Below are 26,717 nucleotides of genomic sequence, written 5' to 3' on the forward strand. Positions count from 1 at the left end.
CCCCCCTTAATTTAAAGCCATGCCCCCTCGTGCTAGCTTTCTCCATCCGAGGAAAAAGGCTATCACTATCCACCCTATCTAAACCTCTAATCGTCTTATATGTTTCAATAAGGTCCCCTCTTAGCCGCCTTCTTTCTAGCGAAAACAACCCCAAATCCCTCAGTCTCTCCTCATAGGACCTCCCCTCCATACCAGGCAACATCCTGGTAAACCTCCTCTGCACCCTCTCCAAAGCCTCCACATCCTTCCTGTAATGTGGGGACCAGAACTGCACACAATACTCCAAGTGCGGCCGCACCAGAGTTGTGTACAGTTGCAACATAACGCTGCGACTCCTAAATTCAATCCCCCTACCAATAAACGCCAAGACACCGTATGCCTTCTTAACAACCTTATCTACTTGATTCCCAACTTTCAGGGATCTATGTACACATACACCTAGATCCCTCTGTTCATCCACACTATTCAGAGTCCTCCCGTTAGCTCTATACTCGACACATCTGTTATTCCTACCAAAGTGAATTACCTCACACTTCTCCGCATTAAACTCCATCCGCCACCTCTCGGCCCAGCTCTGCAACCTGTCTAAGTCTCCCTGCAAACTATGACACCCTTCCTCACAATCTACCACACCTCCGACTTTGGTGTCATCAGCAAATTTACTAATCCACCCAGCTATACCCTCATCCAGATCATTAATAAAAATTACAAACAGGGAAGGTGTATCCTCCCTCTCATTCCCTACCCCATTCAAACCCATACCCCCAATCCCTGCAGAACAAGATGGTGAGAAGACACAGCCTGATGAATTGGGGCAAGTCCATTCTGCCCCTCTCACCTACAGCATACAGGGTCTGTTTTGGGATTTGTGGTTCCTGGGCCTACCCTTGCCCAGACTCTGCAGGACACCATGTCCCCAGAGAAAAATTCAAAACTAAACCACATTATTCCAAACTGGATTGAAGATTCTGAATAGGAATGAGAAAATCACAGGCTGAAAGAAAAAAGGTGTGAGTAAAAGAATTTTCCTGTTTTAGGTCGGGATGGGGAATGTCATATGCTTACTGAGAGGAAAATTGTTGGTCACAACTTCTAAAACAGCAAACATTTACTGAAACAATTAAACTCAGCGTACTTTCATTTTCTCTCTGTTCAGAGAAGCTTTTAAAAAAAAGTTTGAACAAGGATTCATATTCAATTGCGTATACTAAACAACTGTGAGAGTGAGATGGCATCAGGCACCAAGGGAATGAAAATTATAAGATTTCTGAGACATTCCAGCCCAGTTAACTGCTGTATCTCCAGCGAAAGTTCACCGCTCTCCTCCTCCCCATACTCACCAACACGTACCAGCCTAGTTACGTAAACAATCACACTCCAAACTAAACATTAACACTCATCGAGAAAAGTTAAAGAACATCACAAGTGTTTTCACATGGTGTTTTTCAAAAGGTGAATGATTTAATGATTCAATGAGGGGAGGCCATTCTGTCTATCATATCTGTGCTGGCTCTTTTAAAAGGATTTCTAATTTGTCCCAATTTGCTCTGGTTCAGCCCGTAAAGCTCTGTCTGACGTTTGAGTAAGTCACACAAAGTAGGGTGGGATGGATCCATTCTCAGCTGCTGATCAAAGCTGAAAAGGTGGAGGGGGGGGGTCACTAAAATTAGCCTCAGTTCGAATGGGTTTGGCAAAGATTGAGTGAAGAAACTTTTTGCTGATGTTTATTATTCAGTGGGCCCTGCTGGAAGGTTAAAGTGTGTATGCGTACGTGACACCAGGTGAGAACAAGATTGGCTTCCATGGTGGAATAGGCCACACATGAGAAACAGAACGGATTTGACATATCAATTGCTAAGGAGGGGAATGAACTAGGGAAGGAGCTGGCAAGTGACAGGGTGTCCTGTTTATCAACAAGATAAAAAAAAGGTTTCTGACAAAGGAAGTGAGTGAGTCCAGTGGCAAAGAATCCAGGCCTACTTTCACTGAGGCTGCAGGGCAAGGAGTGTGTGAATAGTTGGCATTTGGAGAGATACCTTCCATGCTCACCCCTCCCTCTTCAAACATTCAGCTACCCTGAGGTCATCTGGGAACTAAGAATCTGAAATCAGTCTGGGGACAAGCACACCCACCCTGAGAAAGATTGCAGGAGGGAGAGGTGGGGGGACGAGGGAGAGGTGGGGGGAGGAGGGGGAGGTGGGGGAGGTGGGGGGAGGAGGCGGGGGGCAGGGGGGAAGACAGAGAGAGAGAGAGGGGGGCGGTGGTCAAAGGATGAGTGAGGGAAAAACATGGGAGGAAGATGAATGGAAAGAAAGTTGGAGGGAAATAGTGAGAGAGGGAGAGCTGGGTGAAGGAGGGCTGGCTGAGAGAGGGAAGGAGAGCTAGGAAAGGGAGGGAAGGAGAGCTAGGTGAGAGAGGGAGGGTGTGATGGAGGGAGGGAGGGTGTGATGGAGGGAGAGCTGGGTGAGGGAAGAATGGAGGGAAGTCTGGGTGAGGGAGGGAGAGCTGGGTGACGGACGGAGGGAGGTCTGGGTGACAGAGGGAGGGTTAAGGGAGTGAGGCAGGGTTGAGGGAAGGAGGGTTGAGAATGAGAGAGGAGGAAAGGAGGGTTGAGGGAGGGAGGAAGGGAGGCTGGGGGGGTTGAGGGAAGGAGGGTTGAGAGAGGGACAGAGGGAGGAAAAGAGGGAGGGAGGGTTGGTTGGTTAAGGGAGGGAGGGAGGGTTGATAGAGGGAGGGAGGGTTGGTTGAGGGAGGGAGGGTTGGTTGAGGGAGGGAGGGTTGAGAGAGGGAGGGAGGGAGGGTTGAGAGAGGGAGGGAGGGAGGGTTGAGAGAGGGAGAGAGGGTTGGTTGATTGAGGGAGGGAGGGTTGGTTGATTGAGGGAGGGAGGGTTGATTGAGGGAGGGAGGGTTGGTTGGTTGAGGGAGAGAGGGAGGAAGGGTTGGTTGAAGGGGGGAGGAAGGGTTGGTTGAAGGAGGGAGGGAGGAAGGGTTGGTTGAAGGAGGGAGGGAGGGAGGGTTGGTTGAAGGAGGGAGGGTTGAGTGAGGGAGGGTTGATGAGAGAGGGAGGGAGGGTTGAGTGAGTGAGGGAGGGAGGGAGGGTTGAGTGAGGGAGGGAGGGTGGGTTGAGTGAGGGAGGGAGGGAGGGAGGGTTGGTTGAGGGAGAGGGAAGGGTTGAGGAAGGGGGGAGGGTTGGTTGAAGGAGGGAAGGAGGATTGGTTGAGGGAGGGAGGGAGAGTTGATTGAAGGAGGACAGGAGGGTTGGTTGAAAGGGGAAGGGAGGGTTGGTTGAAAGGGGAAGGGAGGGTTGGTTGAGGGAGGGAGGGGGAAGGGAGGGTTGGTTGAGGGAGGGAGGGGGAAGGGAGGGTTGGTTGAGGGAGGGAGGGGGAAGGGAGGGTTGGTTGAGGGGGAAGGGAGGGTTGGTTGAGGGGGAAGGGAGGGTTGGTTGAGGGAGGGAGGGGGAAGGGAGGGTTGGTTGAGGGAGGGAGGGGGAAGGGAGGGTTGGTTGAGGGAGGGGGGAAGGGAGGGTTGGTTGAGGGAGGGAGGAGGAAGGGAGGGTTGGTGGAGGAAGGGAGGGTTGGTTGAGGGAGGGAGGGAAGGGGGAGGGAGGGTTGGTTGGGGGGGAAGGGAGGGGGTTGGTTGAGGGGGGAAGGAAGGGAGGGAAGGTTGGTTGAGGGAGGGAGGGTTTATTGAGAAAGGGAGGGAGGATTGGTTGAGTGAGGGAAGGAAGGTGAGTGAGGGAGTGGGGAGGGTTGAGTGAGGGAGTGGGGAGGGTTGAGTGAAGGAGGGAGGGGGAGGTTTGAGAGAGGGAGGGGGAGGTTTGAGAGAGGGAGGGGGATGGTTGAGGGAGGGAGGGAGGGATGGGTAGGGTTGAGAGAGGAAGGGAGGAGGAGAGTTGAGGGAAGTAAGGAGAGGGAGGGAGGGGGAGGGGGAGAGGGAGGGAGGGGGAGGGGAGAGGGAGGGAGGGGGAGGGGGAAAGGGAGGGAGGGGGACATTTGAGGGGGAGGGGTGAGGAAGGGAGGGGTGAGGGAGGGGGCAGGTTGTGGGAGGGGTGAGGGAGAGGGAGGGAGGGGTGAGGGAGAGAGGAGAGAGGTGAGGGAGGGAGGGAACATCAGTTGAGGAATGGAAGAAGGATTGTGTGAAGGACAGAGGGAGGGATGCAGGAGGTAGGGCTGAGGGTGGAGGGAGGGCAGAGGGGGGAGGGAAGGAGGGAGAGCAGAGGGGTGGAGGGAGAGCAGAGGGGTGGAGGGAGAGCAGAGGGGTAGAGGGAGAGCAGAGGGGTAGAGGGAGGGCAGAGGGGTAGAGAGAGGCAGGGAGGGAGGGCTGAATGATGGAGGGAGGGACAGAGGAAAGGCTGGGTGAGGGGTGGGAGGGAGGGCTGGGTGAGGGGGGTAGGGAGGGAGGTCTGGGTGAGGGGGGTAGGGAGGGAGGTCTGGGTGAGGGGTGGGTAGGGAGGGAGGTCTGGGTGAGGGGTGGGTAGGGAGGGAGGGAGGGAGGGGTGGGTAGGGAGGGAGGGAGGGCTGGGTGAGGGGGTAGGGAGGGAGGCAGGGCTGGGTGAGGGGGTAGGGAGGGAGGCAGGGCTGGGTGAGGGGGTAGGGAGGGAGGCAGGGCTGGGTGAGGGGGTAGGGAGGGAGGGCTGGGTGAGGGGTGGGTAGGGAGGGAGGTCTGGGTGAGGGGTGGGTAGGGAGGGAGGGAGGGAGGGGTGGGTAGGGAGGGAGGGAGGGCTGGGTGAGGGGGTAGGGAGGGAGGCAGGGCTGGGTGAGGGGGTAGGGAGGGAGGCAGGGCTGGGTGAGGGGGTAGGGAGGGAGGCAGGGCTGGGTGAGGGGGTAGGGAGGGAGGGCTGGGTGAGGGGGTAGGGAGGGAGGCAGGGCTGGGTGAGGGGGTAGGGAGGGAGGGCTGGGTGAGGGGGTAGGGAGGGAGGGAGGGCTGGGTGAGGGGGTAGGGAGGGAGGGCTGGGTGAGGGGGTAGGGAGGGAGGCAGGGCTGGGTGAGGGGGTAGGGAGGGAGGGCTGGGTGAGGGGGTAGGGAGGGAGGCAGGGCTGGGTGAGGGGGTAGGGAGGGAGGGCTGGGTGAGGGGGTAGGGAGGGAGGGAGGGCTGGGTGAGGGGGTAGGGAGGGAGGGCTGGGTGAGGGGGTAGGGAGGGAGGCAGGGCTGGGTGAGGGGGTAGGGAGGGAGGGCTGGGTGAGGGGGTAGGGAGGGAGGGAGGGCTGGGTGATCACTGGGGATGGGAGCTGTGCCTGTGGTGCTAAGCTGGTATTGAACTGTACTCAGAGAGGGGAATGGGGGCACTAACCTGTCTCAGGCTCCTCAGTAAGTTTGTGGCGTCCTCCTGTCTGCCCTGTTTGGCGAGTGTCACCATGTCCTGAATCATGCCAATCCTTCTCTGGTAGGGTGGAGGGACTGCACTCCTTGTACACCTGTCCCCGGACTTGAGCACAAAGCTGGAGAGGAAGTCACCTCTCTCCCGGCCGGGGGACTTTTTCCTGCCACTTTGCTGAGCAGCCTGTGCCGAGCCTGCAGGCTGCCTCTCCTTGCTCTGCCTGCCTCCCATGGCCGAATTGCCAGCGAGGGTCTAGCCGCAGAGTCCGGAGCTCCTGTAAACTTCAGGGCAGCATTCCAGATCTTGGCAACTCCCTGTCACTGGGAATTTCAGACTGACTCCTCCTAGCTGGGCAGCGGAGGAGTTCTGCCCCTCATCCACTCTTTAGATATCGATCTGTATCGATTAGAATTCGATATAGAAACATGGAGAAGAAATTGATTCAGTAAAATGTTGATGAGAATCCAAGTTTGTTGATTGTGGGTCTTTTAAGAAGACATTCCTCCCCGAATCTGGACTGGAGTGGATATCTCGGCTGGATCAGAGGTCATTCCCGGGGCTGGGGAGGGAATGTGTTTCTCCAACACACCAGACCCCGGGCGGATCAATCACAGCGATTCCAATCAAATCCAAAATATAAACTAGAAAACAAGCCAGGCAGACAATGGGGAGCAGGCAGAGGCTGCCGATGTGTCCAATCCGCTGCCCATTGGAGTGGATACTGGGTGTGGGATGTGAGTGCTCCGGACAGGATCCTGCAGTCACCCTCCTCACCCTCAGCTTCTCCTCAAATCCTCCTCCCTCCACACAACCCAGCCACAGTGACCGCTCTCTCCAGCTTGCGGCCACAACAATAAAACATCAGTGCCCTGTGCTGGGGCGGGGTTTGTCTCGGTGTTTAACTCCTTACATGGATGGAAACAGGCAGGGAGCGAGGAACAGAACTAGCCCAGGGCTTACACACACTCACCTGCAATGATCTAGCGCCTGTTCCAGCCTCAGATTCATAGTCAATCTAATAATTCTGAAATGTAATGTAGCCAACGCAGCAACCCATTTGCACACAGCAAGATCCCACAAACCTGCCTCCCATCCGTTCACTCTGTCTACACTTTGCACTACCTTGGCAAAGCAGCCCGCATAATTAGGGACCCCACGCAGCCCAGACATTCTCTCGTCCACCTTCTTCCGTCAGGAAAAGGATACACAAGTCTGAAGTCAGGTACCAACCCGACTCAAGAACAGCTATCAATTTTGAACGGACCTATCTTGCGTTAAGTTGATCTTTCTCTATACCCTGGCTATGATTGTAATACTACATCCTGCACTCTCGTTTCCTTCTCTATGAACGGTATGCTTTGTATTGCGTGTAAGAAACAATACTTCTCAATGTATGTTAATACATGTGACACTAATAAATGAAATCAAATCAAATGTGATATTGACCAGATCAGCTGTATCAGTGATGTTGACTGAGGGGCTGGATCGGTTGGGGTTGCTTCCCTTGGAGCGGAGAAGGCTGAGGGGATGTGGGGGTGGGGGGTGGAATGATTGGGGTGAACAAAATGATGAGGGTCAGTTTAGCTCAGTTGGCTGGACAACTGGTTAGTAACACTAACAATACAGATTCAATTCCCATAGTGGCTGAGGTTAACATGAGGCCCCACCTCCTCAACGTGGCCCCTGGTCTGAGGTGTGGTGATCCTCAGGTTAAGGCAACACCAGTCACAGCCTAAACTCATCTGGGACCATCGCAACTTTACTAATTTACAAAATACTGCAGTGAAGTCACTGTGAAAATCCCCAAGTTGCCACACTCTAGTGCCTGTTCGAGTAGACTGAGAGAGAATTTAGCATGGCCAATGCACCTAACCAGCATGTTTTTCAGACTGTGGGAGGAAACCCACGCAGACATAGGGAGGATGTGCAGACTCCACACAGATAGTGACCTGAGGCTGGAATTGAACCCAGGTCCCTGGCGCTGTGAGGCAGCGGTGCTAACCACTGTGTCACCATGCCGCCCTGAACCTTTCCACCCAGAGGGTAGTGGGAATCTGGAACTCACTATCTGGAACCCTCACAACAGTTACAGGCCAAGTGCTGGAAAATGAGATTAGCTAGATAGGTACTTGATGGCTAATACTGGCACAATGGGCTGAAGGGCCTGTTTTTGTGCTGTATAACTCTATAGGTGTGATTGTCCTGTTTTTGCTTTAGATGTTCTGCCTGTGGGGAAACTGGAGTGTTTGTGGTTGACATTAGCAGTGTCTCCCAGGTGAGATTCAACCACCTGTAGGGATAAAATAAATCCCCCAGGAAACATGCTGGAACTCCGGCTCTACAGAGACCGGAACATTCCCAGCATTACGTGACAGATCACCATCCACAACCCACCCCCACAATGGACATGGCCAATCCACTGCAGACGAGGGTGCATCCCCAATATCTCAGCACAGAGGGGTATCCTCCCCTACACCACTAAAAGAATTGGTCATGCCCCATATACCTAACAGGCATGAGGGCAACTCCACCCCCCTCATTCAGAGGACTGAACCCCCTCCCACACATGACAAGTCCAGCCCCCTCAGCTCCCCTTCAACCCCACCTTCAGGCCCCCCTTGACAGGGCCAACCTCGCACTCCCATCCAGACCCTACCCCCATATCACTACGTATTTACACGCTAATCCCTCTAACCTACGCATCTCAGGACATTATGGGGCAATTTTAGCATGGCCAGTCAACCCAACCCACACATCGTTGGGCTGTTGGAGGAAACCCACGCAGACACGAGGAGAATGTGCAAACTCGACACAGACAGTGACCCAAGATGGGAATCGAACGCTGTGAAGCAGCAGTGCTAACCACTGTGCTACCGTGTCCCCTAATTGCTGAAAGTAAGCGTGCAGATGCAGCAGGCAGTAAAGGAGGCAAATGGTATGTTGGCCTTCATAGTGAGAGGATTTGACTATAGGGATAAAGATGTTTTGTTGCAATTGTATCAGGCATTGGTGAGGCCACACCTGGAGTAGTGTGTGCAGTTTTTGTGTCCTTATCTAAGGAAAGATGTCTTGTATAGGGAGAGTAAAGCAAATGTTTATCAGGCTGATTCCTGGGATGGCAGGTCTGTCATATGAGGAGAGGCTGTTGGATTAGGATTATATTCACTGGAGTTCAGAAGAGTGAGGGGGAATCTCATAGAAACTTATAAAATTCTAACAGGTTAGACAGGGTAGATTCAGAAAGAATGTTCCTGTGGTAGGGAGTCCAGAACTAGAGATCATAGTTTGAGGATAACAGATAAACGTTTTAGAAGTTTAACGTTTATTTGTAAAAGTTTTAAAGTTTAAAGTTTATTTATTAGTGTCACAAGTCGGCTTACATTAACACTGCAATGAAATAACTGAAAATCCCCTGAACTGGTGAGCAGAAATTTCTTCACCCAGAGGGTGGTGAATGTGTGGAATCTACTCCCAGAGAAAGTAGTTAAGGCTAAAATGCTGTCTGATTTCAAGAAGAAATTAGATATAGCTCTTGAGGGCTAAAGGGATCGGCAGGGGGGAATCAGGACATTGAATTTGATGATCAGCCATGATCAAAATGAATGGCGGAGCAGGCTTGAAGGGCCAAATGGCCTCCTACTGCTTCTAGTTTCTATGTGAAAGTTGCCTTAAATCTCAATGTGAGGAGGGGAAGTTCAGCCACAAGCCTCCATCCTGGGATAGAGTCCTGAGGTGAACCCCTTCCCTCCAGCCCAAGCCTACCCAATCTTAGGGGACCCAGCCTCTGCAACCTGGTAGTAGCTGAGGGGCACAGAACATATCGCCTCCACACAGCAACACCCCACCCCTTTCTCAGAGTCCAAGGCATCAGGTCCACAATTGTCAGAACATGTATCAAATCCTACTCCTGTGGCGGGTAGGGGATAATGGGAGACCAGGGCTGCCAGCCTTGAACCTGTTAATGATATTGAAATGAGATTTAATTGTTATTCACCAGGGTTCCACCCACAATGACTCTTATGGGGGATACCTGTAATAGGCCACAGATATTGAGAAGAACAGCGGCTGGAAAAGGAATAATTTTCAATCTTTCACACAGGTAGTAATGAGATACCAGTCAGTGACTGGCTGTTGGGGGAGACCTAGGTACCAACTTGAATATTCTCTGTTGTTAAAATATTTATTTACATCCAAGGCACTGTGAAAGAAAGAGAGCTTTTAAATTAAATCAAAATGGAAAAACCAAACCATTTATCATCTCCTCCCACGCTGCACTCTCCTGCTGGATTAGTGTGCTGCCCTGATCAGCAGGAGAACTCTCATTGCTGTTTAATTCTGTCTTTTTGCTCCTGGATATTATCCCAGCTTAACTAACTGAAAACAGTGGGATTTGAGCTGAAGTGGTGTGAGAGAGAAAGAGGAGAGGGTTTGGAGGAGCAAGGGAGCAGCTTTCAGTGATGATGGTGGGGAGGCAAGGAGATGGAGTAGGGAGTGGAAGCAGAGGGAGTGGACCTAATGGGGAAGAGAGATGAGTGCAGGGGGGTGGGGGGGGAATTAGATGATAAAGGCAGGGTAAATTTGCAGAGGTGATGTTAACTATGCTTTGTGGGAGCCACATGTTCTGTGCATAAAGGGGAACTGTTGGCCCTGCTGTATTTAAATTTCCAGAAGGCATTTGATAAGCTGTCACATCAAAGGCTATTACATTGGCAAGGATTGAAGGTTGGCTGGCTAACATAAAACAGAGTAGGCATAAATGGGTCATTTTCTAGTTGGCAGAATTGACAAGTTGTGTTCCACAGACATCAGTGCTGGTGCCCCAACTTTTTACAATTTATATACATGACACAGATGAAGAGATTGAAGGGATGATTGTTAAATTTGCCAATAAAATTAAGACAGGTAGAAAAGTAAGTTGTGAAGTAGACATAAGAGGCTAAAAAAGGACATGGATAAGATAAGCAAGTGGGCAAAAATCTGGCAAATGGAGTATAATGTGGGCAAATGTGAAACTGTCCATTTTAGCAGGAAGAATAAAAAAGAAGCTTGTTACCTAAATGGATCTAAATGTAGAGGAATCTGGGTAATCTAGTGTATGAGTCGCAAAAGAATAGTATAAAAGTACAGCAGGTAATTAAGAAAGCTCATAGAATGATACTGTTTATTGTGAGATAATCGATTTGAAAAATAGGGAGGTTTTGCTTCAATTGTACAGAGCAATGGTGAGTCCACATCTGAAGTACTGTGTACAGGATAGATCTCCTTATCTAAGGAAGGATGTAAATGCAAGAGAAACAGTTCAGAAAGGGTTTACCAGACTAATACCTGGAATGGGCAGGTTATCTCATGAGGAAAGGTTGGAGAGGTTGGCTGTGTATCCACTGGAGGTTAGAAGAGTGAGAGGCACCTTGATCAAAACCCTTAAGGTCCTGAGGGGTATTGACAGGACGGATGTGGAGAGGATGTTTCCTCATGTGAAAGAATCTAGAACCAGGGGCCAGTGTTTAAAAATACGGGGTCGCTCATTTAAAACGGAGATGAGGAGAATGTTTTCTCTGAGTTATGATTCCATGGAACTCTCTTCCTGAAAAGGCACTGGAAGCAGAGTCCTTTAAGACAGAGTTGGATAGATTCCTGATTACCAAGGGGGTGAAAGGTTATCGGAAGTCAGCAGGAATATGTGGTTGAGGTTACAATCAGATCAGCCATGATCAATGTTGAATGCAGAGCAGGCTCGAGGGGCCGAGTGGCCTACTCCTGCTCTTAGCTTCTGTGTTCATATGTATGTTTATGCACATCCCACTCTTGGAACAGAGTAACAAGTATTACTGTCTGTAGATGATCAGTGACATGGAATGGTTAACTGATATTTCTGAAAACAGTTCCTGATCTTGGATGTGATTTAAATGAAAGGGGAGGACGATTCTGCCAAATAGTCAATTGATTCTGGTCCCCGAGACGAATGTTCACCCCACCGTGTCCCACTGCTTTCTTTCCTTCCTAGTTATTATACAGAATGACACAGTATTTTCTAAATTGGCCATTCGGCCCATCCCGCTCCGTGCCAGTGTTTAAGTGCCACATGTGTCTCCTCCCACCCGACTGGATCTCATGGTTATATTACAGTACCATCAAGTGGCTAAATTATTGTACTGCATCAACAAACCATCCATTAAAAGCTGCTGAAAGCAATACTATTTTGACAAATTTAAAATTGCTGATCAAAAATTAAAAACTGCAATTTGAGAATTAAATACTAGTTGAAATGTAATATTCAGGATAATGTCAAACGCCTGTGAATGAAATCTTAAACCCAATCCCCATTTGTCCTCTCAATTTGAAGGAACACAAAGGAGGTTTCCCTGGGTCCTGAGCAAAAATTATTCAGCAAGTTTCCAAATGTAAGTTGCTGAGGTTTAGTTTTGTTGTCCCATAATGAGAATGTGACAATGATAAGAACATATTTTAATATAATGGTGGTTGAGGAATAAATATTGCCCAGGTAAACTCCCTGCTTTTGTTATTGTGAAAAAAAGCTCAGTGTAAGGGGTAACTTACTGGCATGGATTGAAGATGGGCTTGCTAACAAACATGAAACAGAGAGGCAGCACAGTGGTACAGTGGTTAGCACTGCTGCCTCACGGTGCTAGGGACCCCATTTCAATTCCAGCCTTGGGTCACTGACTGTGTGGAGTTTGCACATTCTCTCCCTTGTCTGCTCTGTGTCTTCCCACAGTCCAAAAATGTACAGATTAAGCGGGTTAGCTGTGCTAAATTGACCATTAGTGTCAGGGGGATTAGGACAGTAAATACATGGTGTTACAGGGATAGAGCCCGATTGTTGTTGGTGCAGACTTGATGGGCTGAATGGCCTCTTTCTGCATGGTAGGGATTCTATAAAAGAGGATAGGCATAAATGGGCCATTTTCTGGTTGACAAGACGTACAAAGGTTATGCCACAGGGATCAATGCTGGGACCCTGGCTTTTTACAGTTTTTATACATGACATGGATGAAGGGACTGAAGGGGTGGTTGCTAAATTTGCCAACAAAATTAAGACAGGTAGGAAAGTAAGTTGTGAATAAGACATAAGGAGGCTAAAAAAGAACATGGATAGGATAAGCAAGTGGGCAAAAATCTGGCAAATATGGGCAAATGTGAAACTGTCCATTTTGGCTGCAAGAATAAAAAAGAAGCTTGTTATCTAAATGGATCTAAATGTAGAGGAATCTGGGTGTCCTAGTGCATGAATTGCAAATGGATTGTATAAAAGTGCAGCAGGTAATTAAGAAAGCAAGTAGAATGTTACTGTTTATTGTGAGATAATCGATTTGAAAAGTAGAGAGATTATGCTTTAATTATACAGAGCACTGGTGAGCCCACATCTGGAGTACTGTGTACAATACTGATCTCCTTATTTAAGGAAAGATGCAAATGTGTTGGAAATAGATGGGAGAATATTTACTAGATTAACACCTGGAATAGGTGTATTGTCCGAAGAGGAAATGTTGGAGAGGTTAGACTTGTATCTACTAAAGGTAGATACGATACCTTAGGCAGCATGATAGCACAGTAGTTAGCACTGCTGTTTCACAGCTCCAGGCAACTGGGTTCAATTCCCAGCTTGGGTGACTGACTGTGTGGAGTTTACACATTCTCCCCCACCTCAATGGCATCTGGTCCTACTAGCGAGGCACCATGTCAAGTCCCTGATGCACACCTTCACCGATGAGGCCTTACAATAGCATCCTGGGCTCACAAATTATATTTAAATTTGAGTTTAAATATTAAAATCAGCCTCACGCTCTTCCCAGATATCACCCTCCCCACTGGAAATCCAGGGCCGATAAGATTCTAAGAGGCGACATTTTTCGCCTCTCACACGATCTAACCAACATGCCAAGCGCATCGTGATGAGCTGGTAAAATTGCCTTCATTGAATGCCAGTCTTAGGTTCAATGTGTTTATTAATTAAACATGGACAAAATTGACGAACATAATGGCAGAGTTCCGGATTTATGTGACCATATGATCACACAGGTTAGGTACTTCTCAACAATTTATTAGCTTACTCATTCCCGATTTTTTTTATTATTCTGCTTGGGATGTGAGCATTGTTGGCTAGGCCACTGCTTATTGTCCATCCCAGAGTATCCTTGAGAAGGTGCTGGTGAAGTGCCTTCTTGACCTTAAGCAGTCAATGTTGATGCACAAACTCCCTAAATGCTTTCAAGAGTGGTTTGATAAAACTTAGAAGCTTGCTAGGCCATTTCGGAAGACAGTGAAGAGTGAACCACATTTCTTTGAGTCTGGTATAACATATACATAAGAACATAAGAAATAGGAGCAGGAGTAGGCCATCTAGCCCTTCGAGCCTGCCCCGCCATTCAGTAAGATCATGGCTGATCTGTCGTGGCTCAGTTCCACTTTCCCGCTTTCTCCCCATAACCCTTAATCCCCTCTCTTATCAAAAACCTATCTACCCGCGTCTTAAAAATATTTAGCGAGGCAGCCTCCACCACTTCAACGGGCAGAGAATTCCAGAGATTCACCACCCTTTGAGTGAAGAAGTTCCTCCTCAACTCCGTTCTAAACTGCCCCCCCTTATCTTGAGGCTGTGCCCTCTAGTCCTACTGTCCTTTCTGAGCGGGAAGAGCCTCTCCACCTCTATCCTATCCATCCCATTCATCATCTTATATGTCTCCATGAGATCTCCCCTCATTCTTCTAAACTCTAACGAGTACAAGCCTAGTTTATTCAGCCTCTCCTCATAGCTCAACCCCCTCAACTCCGGCATCAGCCTAGTAAACCTCCTCTGCACTCCCTCCAAGGCCAAAATATCCTTGCGTAAGTGCGGTGACCAAAACTGCACACAGTACTCCAGCTGCGGCCTCACCAGTGCCCTGTACAGTTGCAGCAAGACCTCCCTACTTTTATATTCAATCCCCCTCGCTATGAAGGCCAGCGTCCCATTTGCCTTCCTGACCACCTGCTGCACCTGCGGGCTAGGTTTTTGCGACTCATGCACAAGGATCCCGAGGTCCCTCTGCACCGTTGCATGCTGCAGTTTTTTGCCATGTAAGTAATAGTCCTTCCTACCATTACTCCTACCAAAGTGGACAACTTCACACTTGCTAACATTAAATTCCATTTGCCATTTCCTGGCCCATTTGCTCAGCCTATCTAGATCCTTCTGCAGACCCTCCGCGCAATTTGCCGTTCCACCAATCTTGGTGTCATCAGCAAATTTCGACACCATACACTCAGTTCCCCCCTCCAGATCATCTATATAAATGGTAAATAGCTGAGGCCCCAGCACCGACCCCTGGGGCACTCCACTAGTCACCAACCGCCAATCCGAATAGCACCCATTGACCCCCACTCTCTGCCTCCTATTTGACAGCCAATCCCCTATCCACGCTAACACCCTACCCCCAACTCCATGCCCCCTAACCTTCTGTAATAACCTCTTGTGCGGCACCTTATCAAACGCCTTCTGAAAATCAAGAAACACCACATCCGCCGGCTCTCCTCTATCCACCGCCCTAGACACATCCTCATAGAACTCCAATAAATTCGTCAGACACGACTTCCCCTTAACAAAACTGTGCTGCGTCTGCTCTATCAAACAATTCTCCTCAAGATGCCTCGCTATTTTCTCCTTGATCAAGGATTCTAGCATTTTACCTACAACAGATGTTAAACTAACTGGCCTATAATTCCCTGCCTTTTGCCTGCCACCCTTCTTAAACAACAGCATAACATTAGCCGTTTTCCAATCTTCCAGCGTCTCCCCGGAATCCAGCGAGGGTTGGAAAATAATCATCAAGGCATCCACTATCACCTCTGCCATTTCTTTCAGAACCCTTGGATGCATTCCATCCGGTCCTGGGGACTTGTCCACAATCAGTCCATCCAGTCTGTCGAGCACTGCCTCTCTAGTAACAATAATGTCATTCAGGCCCTCCACGCCTACCATCTTTCCATCGCTAACACCCGGCAAACTATTCACGTCCTCCTCCGTGAAGACCGAAACAAAAAAGTTATTCAAGGCCTCAGCCATTTCCCCATCCCCTACCACTAAGTCCCCCCTCTCATCCTCTAAGGGTCCAACGTTCACCCTAGTCAGCCTCTTCCTTTTTATATATTTATAAAAACTCTTACTATCCTTTTTTATATTTAGCGCTAGCCCAGCTTCATAGTTGATCCTACCCTTCTTTATCAACTTCTTTGTCATTCTTTGTTGATATTTAAACCTCTCCCAATCCTCTTCTCCCCCACTACTCTTAGCTACTCTAAACACATCCGCTTTTAATTTAATACTCTCCTTTACCTCCTTCGTTATCCACGGCTGATGATCTCTCCTCCTACGATCCTTTTTAACCATCGGAATAAATTTCTGCTGAGCACCAAGAAAGATCTCCTTAAAGATCCTCCACTGTTCCTCAGCAGACCTACCTTCCAATGCGCTCCCCCAATCAACATTCGCCAATTCCTCTCTCATCCTATCGTAGTCCCCTCTGTTCAAACAAAGGACACAGGTCCAGGAACCCACTTTCTCCTCCTCCATCTGCATCAGAAATTCCACCATACAATGATCACTCTTCCCAAGAGGATCCTTCACCACAAGGTCCCTAATTCTACCTGCCTCATCACATAACACCAGATCCAAGATAGCTCGCTCCCTCGTCGGCTCCAACACACACTGTTCAAGGAAACTATCCCGGCAGCATTCCAAGAACTCTTCCTCAAGCCCACCGCGTCCAGCATGGGTCGACCAATCAGTATGTAGATTGAAATCCCCCATAATTATCGCCGTTCCATTCCTGCACGCCGCATTTATTTGCGCGTTAACAGGCCGCCCCACCTCCAGATCATTATTCGGGGGCCTATAGACGACACCCATCAGCGTCTTCCTCCCTTTGCTGTTCCTAATCTCCACCCACAACGATTCCACTTTCTGCTCTTTGGCTCCTATATCATCCCTTACTACCACCCTGATGCTATCCTTAATCAGCAGAGCTACGCCCCCCCACCTTTTTCCTCCCACCTATCCTTCCTAAACACTTGATAGCCCTGTACATTCAGCTCCCAGTCCCTGTCACCCTGCAGCCACATCTCTGTAATGGCCACCAGATGGTATCCACCTGTGCTGATCTGCGCCACCAGCTCATCCACTTTATTCCGAATGCTTCGTGCATTCAGATAAAGTGCCTTCATCCCAGCCTTCACCTGGACCCTATTTGCAGGACCGCCACCAACCATACTCACGCCCCCTACTCCCTTTATTATTGGGACATCCTTGGCCTCTTCCTGTACCTGTACCCTCTCCTTTACTTTAGACCCTGTAATTTCACCTACCCTCGCACCCTCCACCCCCTAATTAGTTTAAAGCCCTGTCTACAGTCCTATCTACACGATTCGCCAGGACTCTGGTCCCAGCACGGTTCAGACCAACCCCATCCCACCTGAACAGGTCCTACCTACCCCAATACTGGTGCCAATGCCCCATAAATTCAAACCCATTCCTCCCACACCAGTCCCTGAGCCACCCATTCACTTCCTTAATCTTATCAATCCTACGCCCATCTGCACACAGTTCAGGCAGTAGCCCAGAGATAACCACCTTGTCGGTTCTACTTTTTAATTCCATTTCCAGCTTTTCATACTCCCTCCCCAGATCCTCAGTTCGCATTTTGCCTACGTCATTGGCACCCACATGTACTACAATGACCGGATTCTCACCCTCCCACTCCAGGTTCCTCTGCAGCCCCGATGCGACATCCTGGACCCGAGCACCAGGCAGACAATACACCCTTCTGTGCTCTTTGTCATTGTGACAAAGGACAGTGTCAGTACCCTTAACCACACTATCCCCAATTACCACTACATTCCTTTTCACCTTCTCTTTGTCAATGTTCTGTGTCTGCATCACTGTACCGTGTGCAGTTTGCTCACCAACCTCACTGCCCTCATTCTCGTCCACACTGGGAGCAAGAACCTCAAATCTGTTATGCAGATTGGGAGGCTGAGGCATTTGGTCCCCACCCTCCTTCCTCCGGTCCCCACCCTCCTTCCTCCCCTCAGCAGCCCCCTCCTGTTCCTGACCCTTAGAGTTAGCCAGTCTAGGGGGTGTGGATGTCTCTTGCACCCCATTATCAACGGCACCCTCCCTCCCCCTGATGAGCCTCAGTGTCTGTAGCTCAGAGGCCAGCTCATCTACTTTGAGCTGTAGCTCCTCCAGCAACCTGCACTTACGTTGGAGTGAGACATAGACAAGTGTGTAATTGGAAAATTGGTTCAGGTGGCAATTCAGGGCAAGAGGTTCTAAACTTCCTACTTTTCTTTAAGGTTGGTGAGTTCCCTTCCTTGTCTGTGAGCTAGGTGAATGGAACTTCCTATTACTTTAGCTGTGGAAATTGTTAACTGATTGACTCATTAAATAAATAAGATTGGACAGACGTGGCAGGACGTGGTGGTTTGCAGAACATGGGAACCTGTGGAAAGCACTGCAATCTGGGACAACCATCTCTGCAGAAAGTGTTTGCAGCTGAGGCAACTTGGGCTTAGCATTGCTGAGTGGAGTCTGAGTTTCAGGGCATCCGGGAGGAAGGGAGTTACTTGGAGACAGTCACTCCCTTTAGGTTAGACACATCTTTAGAATTGGTCAGAGTCAGGAGGGTGTGACTGTGAGTCAGGCAGGTACAGGCAAATCAGCATTTAGGGATGGAGATCAACTGACAGGATGAGTGAGCAGACTGATCATGACACCACGGTGAACAACGCCATTCAGGTGGGCGATGATGGATGCAGGATGGTGATGGATGGGGGTGGTGGATGGAGGGGCAGTGATCGATGGGGGGGGTGGTGATGGATAGGGGGGCGGTGATGAGGAATGCAGTAGTGACAGGAAACAGCATAGTCAGGAGATAGATACTATTCTCACTTCTCCCATACCAATCATTAAGCCACGTAATTTCTCTGTAATTTTATGTACCTTACACCAATTTGCATGTGCTGCAGGTAACAATTCAAAGATTATAACTTCTGAGGTCCTACTTTTTATATTTAGTGTTTAGCTCCTCATATTCACTATTCAGAATCTCTTTCCTAGTTCTACCTATGTTGTTGGTACCTACTGGATTGTCCCCTCCCACTGCAAGTTTCTCTCCAGCCCCGAGAGGATATCCCAAACCCTGGCACTGGACAGGTAATCATGATGTGGAGATGCCGGTGTTGAACTGGAGTAAGCTCAGTGAGAAGTCTCATAATACCAGGTTAAAGTCCAATCACCAGCTTTTGGAGCGCTGTTCTCGTCAGGTATGGTGAGACTTCTTACTGGGTAGTCTGTATAAAAAGAATGAGTATTGCTAAGTTAGTTTGTTGAAGCTTTATGCCTTGGAAAAACCAAAACGTTTCAATACAATGTCTTTTTCCAGCAATTCTATTTGTAAAAATTAATCTTTGTCCTTGTTTTCCTGTACCCCAATAGCATTGCGATGACATCACTGCGCCGCCAGACCTCACCAAGATGGCGGACCGCAACACCACAAACCGCCCTTCCGGGAGGTGAGGTCAGCGGGCCCCGCCAGTCGGAAAGCACTTGCGCATGTGCACAAGGGGGTGGCTCCTTTTAGAGAACAAACGCCCTGATCGCGATTTCTTTTTCTGCCGGCGGATAGAAATTGTCTAAAAGGGTCGGGTGCAGTAAGCGCGCGAGGGCGGCGGGATCGTTATTTTGCACAGATTTATTCAAAAAAAGTTTAACAAAAGGAAGCAGAGTCTGGGTTGATAGTGAGCGCTGGCGGGTTTTCTGAGGTAAAGCTGCATCCGTCTGCCGCCGGGAGGCTCCTAAATCTTTATTTGTGTGAGTTTAGTGCTGAGGGGAGGCCTGAGGCCTAAGCGCTGAGGAAGCCGCTGCCGGCGCCGCCAGCTCGGGGGAGTGGAGTGGAGCGGGGCCCCGGCCCGGGGAGAGGGTGGAGGGGGGACGGGGCGGTGGGAGATGGCGGCTAATTTCGACGCCCAGAAGCAGGAGAGCTGGTATTTCGGGCCCATGCGGCGAGACCAGGCTGTGCAGCTGCTGTTAGGCCAGAAGCACGGCACTTTCCTGGTGAGGGACAGCCGCACTATCCCGGGAGACTATGTGCTGAGCGTCAGCGAGAACTCGAAGGTGTCGCATTATATCATCAACAGCCGGCAGCAGCAAGGCCCAGGCCCCGGGCCCGGTCGCTACCGGATCGGAGACCAGGAGTTCGAGCACCTCCACGGCCTGCTGGAGTTCTACAAGATCCATTATCTGGACACCACCACCCTGCTGGAGCCCGTCCACATGCCCACGCCGTACATCCCCCTCAACCCGGGCCCCCGCGTCGCGCCCGACGAGGCCGAGTTCGTCCGTGCCCTCTTCGACTTCCCGGGCAACGATGAGGAGGACCTGCCGTTCCGCAAGGGCGACGTGCTCCGCATCCTGGACAAGCCCGAGGACCAGTGGTGGAACGCCCAGAACGGCGAAGGCCGCTGCGGCATGATCCCCGTGCCTTATGTGGAGAAATGCCGGCCCACTTCGCTGCTCGGCCCAGCCAACAGCCCAGAGAGTGGGCAGGCGGCGGCCCAGCAGCAGGCGGGGGCTGGCCAGCCCGAGTTCGGCCCCTATGCCCAGCCCAGTGTTAGCGCCTCGCTGCCCAACCTACAGAACGGGCCGGTCTATGCCCGCGCTTTCCAGAAGCGGGTCCCCAATGCCTACGACAAGACAGCCCTGGCTCTGGAGGTAGGTGCCTTCCATTTCATTCACTTACCCCTTCACAGCAACTCTCTCAAATCTAAGCCTGAGCATCGCTTCTGGGCACCACACTCTAGGAAGGATGGCAAGTGTTTGGGAAGAATGAAGAGATCTCCTGGCACAGGTTCACACTTAAGATATTCTGCCCTGATCTCTCCTTGTCTGACTCAGCATCAAGTTTAGTTTGCTAGCGTTCCTGTGAAGCACCGTGGAAAGTTGAAGGTACTGTATAAATGTAAGCTATCATGTATAGTGACTAGGAGAATCTGAGATTCTTCTTCCTAGACCAGCCATGATTATGGGAATCTAATGCCCTTATTGCAAAATGTCTCAAGGCAAGTTATCAGGCAAGTTGACAGTGAGCCGCATGGAAATATATTTTGATTCATTATTGTCACATGTATTAGTATGCAATGAAAAGTATTGTTTCTTTCATGCTATACAGACAAAGCACACCATTCATGGAGAAGGAGAGAGTGAGAATATGTTGTTACAGTCATAGCTAAGGTGTAGAGAAAGGTCAGCTTAATGTGAGATAGGTCTACTTAAAAGTCTGATGACAGCAGGGAAGAAGCTGTTCTTGAGTCGGCTGGTACTTGATCTCAGTATCTTTTTCTCGATAAAAGAAAGTGGAAGAGAGAATGTCGATGGTATGTGGGGTCTTTAATTATGCTGGCTGCTTTGCCTAGGCAGTGGGAAGAGTGGACAGAGTCAATGGATAGGAGGCTGGTTTGCTGTGATGGATTGGGCTACATTCATGACCTTTTGTAGCTTCTTGCAATATTGGACGGAGCAGGAGCCCAAGCTGTAATACAATCAGAAAAAATTGCTTCCTGTGGTGCATCTGTAAAAGTTAGTGAGAGTCGTAGTTGATATGCCAAATTTCCTTAGTCTTCTGAGAAAGTTGAGGCATTGGTGGGCTTTTGGGGCAGGCTTAGGGAAGTAATTCCAGAGAATAGGGACATCCACTGGTGAAGCAGCAATTAAAACTTAGCGCGCACAGCCAGAATTGGAGGAGGTTCCAGAAATTTGAAGGGGTGAGAGTTTGAGCGTGAAGATGAGAATTTGAAAATTGAGCCATTGGTTACCAGAATGATACTGGGACAAGGGTCTGGAGAAGCTGGGGTTGTTCTTCTTTCTTCAGAGAAAGTAGAGGGGATATTTGGTAGTGGTGTTCAAAGTCTCAAACTGTTTGGAAAAAAATAGGTAAGAGTGAAACTGTTTCCATTGACAGAAGAACCTGGAGCCAGAGGGCACCAATTTATTGTAATTGGGAACAAAGCAGAGAGGAGATGAGAATATTTTTCATAACACGTTATAAACCTGGAATGTACTGCCAAATGGGGTGGTGGAAATGGCCTCAATAATTTTAACATAGAAACTAGAAGGAGAGGTAGGCCATTTGGCCCTTTGAGCCTGCTCTGCCAATCATCATGGTCACGGCTGATCATCAAATTCAGTGTCCTGATTTCCCTCCTACCTCCCTGCTCCCATATCGCTTAGCGAGGGGGATTGAATATAAAAGTAGGGAGGTCTTGCTGCAGCTGTATAGGGCATTGGTGAGGCCGCAGCTGGAGTACTGTGTGCAGTTTTGGTCGCTGCACTTACACAAGGATATTTTGGCCTTGGAGGGAGTGCAGAGGAAGTTTACTAGGCTGATGCCGGAGTTGAGGGGGTTGAGCTATGAGGAGAGGCTGAGTAAACTAGGCTTGTACTCGTTAGAGTTTAGAAGAATGAGGGGAGATCTCATTGAGACGTATAAGATGATGAATGGGATGGATAGGATAGAGGTGGAGAGGCTCTTCCCGCTCAAAAAGGACAGTAGGACTAGGGGGCACAGCCTCAGGATAAAGGGGGGGCGGTTTAGAACGGAGTTGAGGAGGAACTTCTTCACTCAAAGGGTGGTGAATCTCTGGAATTCTCTGCCTGTTGAGGTGGTGGAGGCTGCCTTGCTAAATATTTTTAAGACGCGGGTTGATGGGTTTTTGATAAGCGAGGGGATTAAGGGTTATGGGGAGAGGGTGGGAATGTGGAACTGAGACACGACAAATCAGCCATGATCTTATTGAATGGCGGGGCAGGCTCAAAGGGCTGGATGGCCTACTCCTGCTCCTATTTCTTATGTTCCATATCCCTTGATCTCTTTAGCCCCAAGAGTAGTATCTAATTTCTCCTTGAAATCAGACAACATTTTGGCCTCAACTACACTCTGGTAGTGAATATTAAAATAGAATTGAACAAATACTTGTAAAGAATAATGCAGAGCTGTGGGAAAAGAGCTGGAGAGTAGGAGTATATGGATAGCTCTGTCAAAAAGCTGATGCTGGTATAATGGACTGAATGGCCTCCTGCCCTACTAGGCTAAAAGAATTTTTTAAAATTTGTTCACGGGATGTGGGTGTTGCTGGCATTTAGAATACAAAAGCAGAGATGTACTGCTGAGACTTTATAAGATCACATTTGAAGTATTATGAGCAACTTTGAGTCTCCTATCTAAGGAAAGATGTGCTGGCCTTGGAGAAGGTCCAAAGCAGGATCATAAGTGATCCTGGGAATGAAAGGCTTGATGTATTAGGAGTGTCTGAGGACTCTGGGTCTGTACTTGGAGTTTAGAAGGATGAGGGGGATCTCATTGAAACTGACAGAATAATGAAAGGCTAGAATAGAGTGATCGTGGAAAAGATGTTTCTATTACTAGGAGAGACTAGGATCCAATGGCACAGTGTCAGAGAAAAGTGACGACCCTTAGAATCAAGTTTAGGAATTTCTTCAGCCCAGAGTGTGGTGAATTGATGGAATTTATTGCCACAGAATGCTGTGGAGGCCAAGTCATTGAGTGTATGTAAGACAGAGATAACTTTTGATCCCTTCACTAATCAAGAACCTTTCGGGGAAAGGCTGGAGAATGGGGTTGAGGAACATACCAGCCATGATCGAATGGCAGACATGATGGGCCAAATGTCCTAATTCTGCTCCTGTATCTTATGGTCTTATTACCTATCCCTGAGGGCAGTCAACACTGTTTTGGATCTGGAGTCACATGTAGGCCAGACCAGGTAAGGGCGACAGACTTCCTTCCCGAAAGAACGGATAGGTTTTTATAGCAATCAGTAATGGTCTCATGATTATCGTTAGACTTTTTATTCCAGATTTTTATTGAATTCTAATTTCACTATCTTCCATGGTGAGATTCGAACACGGATCCCCAGAGCGTTATCCTGGTTCTCTGGATTACTTGTCCAATGACAATACCTTTGTGCCAATGCTGAGCATAATGCTGTACATGGACTTCCAAAAAATTGATTCAGTGCCATACAACAGACTTGCAAGCAAAGTTATGGTTCATGGAATAAAAAAGGCAATAACATTATGGATTGCTGAGTGACAAGCAACAGTGAGTACTGGTTAATGGAGGTTTTTCAGGCTGGAGGGAGATCCATAGTGGAGATCTCCAAAGGTCAGCATTGGGATCTTTGCTCTTGGCCTGGATGTTGGTTACAGTTTCGACACTTGGAAGCATTGTGAACTATGAAGCAAATTATATAAAAATTCAAAAAAGCATATTCAAGATGCGGACTGGACAGATAAGTGGTAAATGAAGGTCAATGCGGAGAAACTTGGTGATTAATTTTGCAAGGAAGAATGTGGGCAGACAATGTAAAATAAAGTGAACCAAGTCCAGTCCATGATGCAAACCAGCCTGCCATTCCATTGACTCCATTCTTTTCTACACTTCCTGCTGCCTTGGAAAGCAGCCAGCATAATCAAGGACCCCATGCAGCCTGGACATTCTCTCTTCCCGCTCACTTTTTGAGGAAAAAGATGCAAAAATCTGAGATCACATACCAACCAACTCAAGAACAGCTTCTTCCCAGCTGCCATCAGATCTTTGAGTTGATCTTTCTCTGCATCCTAGCTATGACTAACACACATTCTGCGCCCTCTACTTTGCTCCTTTTTATGAGTGGTATGCTTTGTCTAGAAAGTGCACAACAAACAATACTTTTCACTGTTTATTAATATGTAACAAATCAAGCAATGGTGGCACAGTGGCTAGCACTGCTGCCTCTCAGGGCCTGGGACCCGGGTTCAATTCAGCCTTGGGTGACCCTGCAAACTCCGCTCAGGCGTTCTCCGTATGTCCGTGTGGGTTTCCTCCTTGTGCTCTGGTTTCTTCCCACGGCCCAAAAAAAGTGCAGGTTAGTTGGATTGGCCTTGCTAAATTGCCCCTTAGAATCAAGGAGAGTAGTGGGGTTACAGGGATAGCGCATGGGTGGGATTGTTGTTGGTGCAGGCTCGACGGGCTGAATGATCTCTTTCTGATTCTATAATTCTAGGAGCATAGGGAACTAGTTATGTATGTGTGCAAGTTGTTGAAGGTGGTAGGACAGGTTGAGAGGGCAGTTAATGAGGCATAGAGCATCCTTGGCTTTGTTTTTGAATTTTATGCCCCTATTAATGTGGTGATGCTGAACTTGAATGTTCAGCCTATGACTAGGCATTACACTTTAGGAAATATTTGAGGGCGTTGGAAAGTGTGCAGAGAAATTCACAAGAATGGTTCCAAGGATAAGAAACTTCATTATGTACACGAGCGACACAGTGGTTAGCACAGCATCAGGGACTGGGTTCGATTCCTGGCTTGGGTCACTGTCTGTATGGTGTCTGTATGTTCTCTGTGTTTGTTTGTGTTTCCTTTGGATGCTTTGTTTTCTACCTGCGGGCCAAAGGACGTGTTGGTTAGGTGCATTAGCCATCCTAAATTCGCCCTCAGTGTACCTGAACAGGCGCCAGTGTGTGGCAACTAGGGGATTTTCACTGTAACTTCATTGCAGTGTTAATGTAAGTCTACTTGTGACACTAATAAATGAAGTTTAAACTGGAGAAGTTGGGACTTTTTTTTTCTTGGGAGAAATTAAGGTTTAGAGAAGATTTGGTGGAGGTATTCAGAATGGTAAGGAGTCTGGATAGGGAGGGTAGAGAAAGTTGTTTCCACTTGTGAAAGGATTGAGAACAAGAAAGCAGGGATCTTAAGTAATTAGCAAAATGACCAATAATGGTATGAGGAAAAACCTTTTCTCACACTGGTTAAAGTGTGGAATGCGCTGGCAAGTTCACTCAAGTGTTCAAAAGGGAATTAGACTGTTATCTGAAAAGGAACAATGCAGGGTTACGGGGAAGAAGATAGGGCGATGATATGAGGAGAATTGCTCATTGTGAATGAGTGCAGATAGGATGGGCTGAATGGTCTCCTGTATTGTAACAATTCCGTGATTCCGATACATTACTTTAATTGTTCTCTTTGGAGCAGCAAAGGCTAAGTAGCGATTTAACAGGTTTGTGAAAATGATCTGCTTAAAAATTGTGTATGGTTTCTATAGATTTAAAGTGATCGGCACATGATGGTCTGTAATGCATTGCTGAAAGGGTAATGGAACTGGAGCTTATATTTTTATAATAGATTTCCAAGGAAGTATTTTTGCAGAATATTCACTGAGAATGGGAAAATTGTGACTGCCAGTTCGTACACAGCGTGATCCTGCAAGCAATAATGGGATAAATGACCAGATCACTTGTTGGTTGAGAGCCAAATATTAGCATGGCAAAGAGGCAGGGGGATTTCCCCAGTTGCTGTTTGAAATAATGCTGTGGGATCTTTTACATTCCTCCTGAGGGTGGATGTATCTCCTGTTTAATATCTGGTCCAAGAGATGACATCTTGTAATAGTGTCAGCCTCATTGGAGATTTGCAGAAACAGTGAGTCAATGTGCTGCGCTAATCACCTGAAACATGTCTGTTTACATCCCTGTAAATTTGACAAAAGTTATATTCCAAGGAGCAGAGGGAAAAGGTGATGAAAAGCTTGTCCAAAGAGTGGATTTTGAGCATTATTTTTTCAGAAGAGAATGACGAGTTCAGTGTTGGAATTATAAAGCTCATGGCCCTGATAGCTGAAGGCATAACCATGTTGGGTTACAGAAAGTGAGGGATATACAAGTAAACATGGAGGAAGGTAGTGTTCTTCAAGGGTGTGGGGGCTGAAGTAGGCTATAGCAATAGAGAGGTGACCAGCCTATGGAGGAACTTGGGGTTGGACAATAAATACAGTTCTTGCAATTATGTCCATATTTCATGAATGAATGAAAGAAGATTGAGCGCGAAAATGAGAATTTCAAAATCAAGATGTTGGCTGTCAGAAGCATTGCAGCTGTGTAGAAATTAGAGAAGCTGGGATTGTTCTCTTTGGAGCAGGTTAATTGGAGACTTTAAGATGGCTATGCTTTTAGAAAAAGCATATGATTTACAAAATGTATGCCCAGAGGCCAACTTGGGAGTTTTTCAGCTTCTTACCATGCTGTGACCATACAGATACCAAGCCATTTGGATGGGGCATGAGACTGAGGGAACGGTCTGCCTCTTTTATGCAGCACCATTCTGTGAACAGTAGAATCCCAGTAACAGCCATGAGATGAATAACCAATTCACGTGATTCTTTTTTTACAATTTGAAGAGACACTTTGAAAATGCCGCCAAGTCTTTCATATCCACACATTGTCAGATTAGATTTTTATTTTTATGCTTCTGACAATTTCATTGCACTGTTTGGGGTCAGGAAGTTCT

The 26,717-nt window shown here is 48.3% G+C and overlaps 2 protein-coding genes across 2 annotated transcripts in view; one reads left to right on the forward strand and one right to left on the reverse strand.

The window, feature by feature from the left end:
• The window catches only part of lrrc75a (leucine rich repeat containing 75A), a 71,382-nt gene extending 65,234 nt beyond the window's left edge, over positions 1-6,148 (reverse strand). The window contains exon 1 of the mRNA XM_080210741.1: positions 5,290-6,148. Within this exon, the coding sequence (XP_080066867.1) occupies positions 5,290-5,547 (258 nt within the window). The 5' untranslated portion in view covers positions 5,548-6,148. The remainder of the gene's footprint in view (positions 1-5,289) is intronic.
• Positions 6,149-19,310: 13,162 nt separating this feature from the next.
• The window catches only part of crk (CRK proto-oncogene, adaptor protein), a 46,676-nt gene continuing 39,269 nt past the window's right edge, over positions 19,311-26,717 (forward strand). The window contains exon 1 of the mRNA XM_080210396.1: positions 19,311-20,083. Within this exon, the coding sequence (XP_080066522.1) occupies positions 19,319-20,083 (765 nt within the window). The 5' untranslated portion in view covers positions 19,311-19,318. The remainder of the gene's footprint in view (positions 20,084-26,717) is intronic.

Source organism: Carcharhinus amblyrhynchos, chromosome 23 (assembly GCF_965287045.1).
Source record: "Carcharhinus amblyrhynchos chromosome 23, sCarAmb.v2.hapA, whole genome shotgun sequence".
In the NCBI taxonomy this organism is placed as follows: domain Eukaryota; kingdom Metazoa; phylum Chordata; class Chondrichthyes; order Carcharhiniformes; family Carcharhinidae; genus Carcharhinus; species Carcharhinus amblyrhynchos.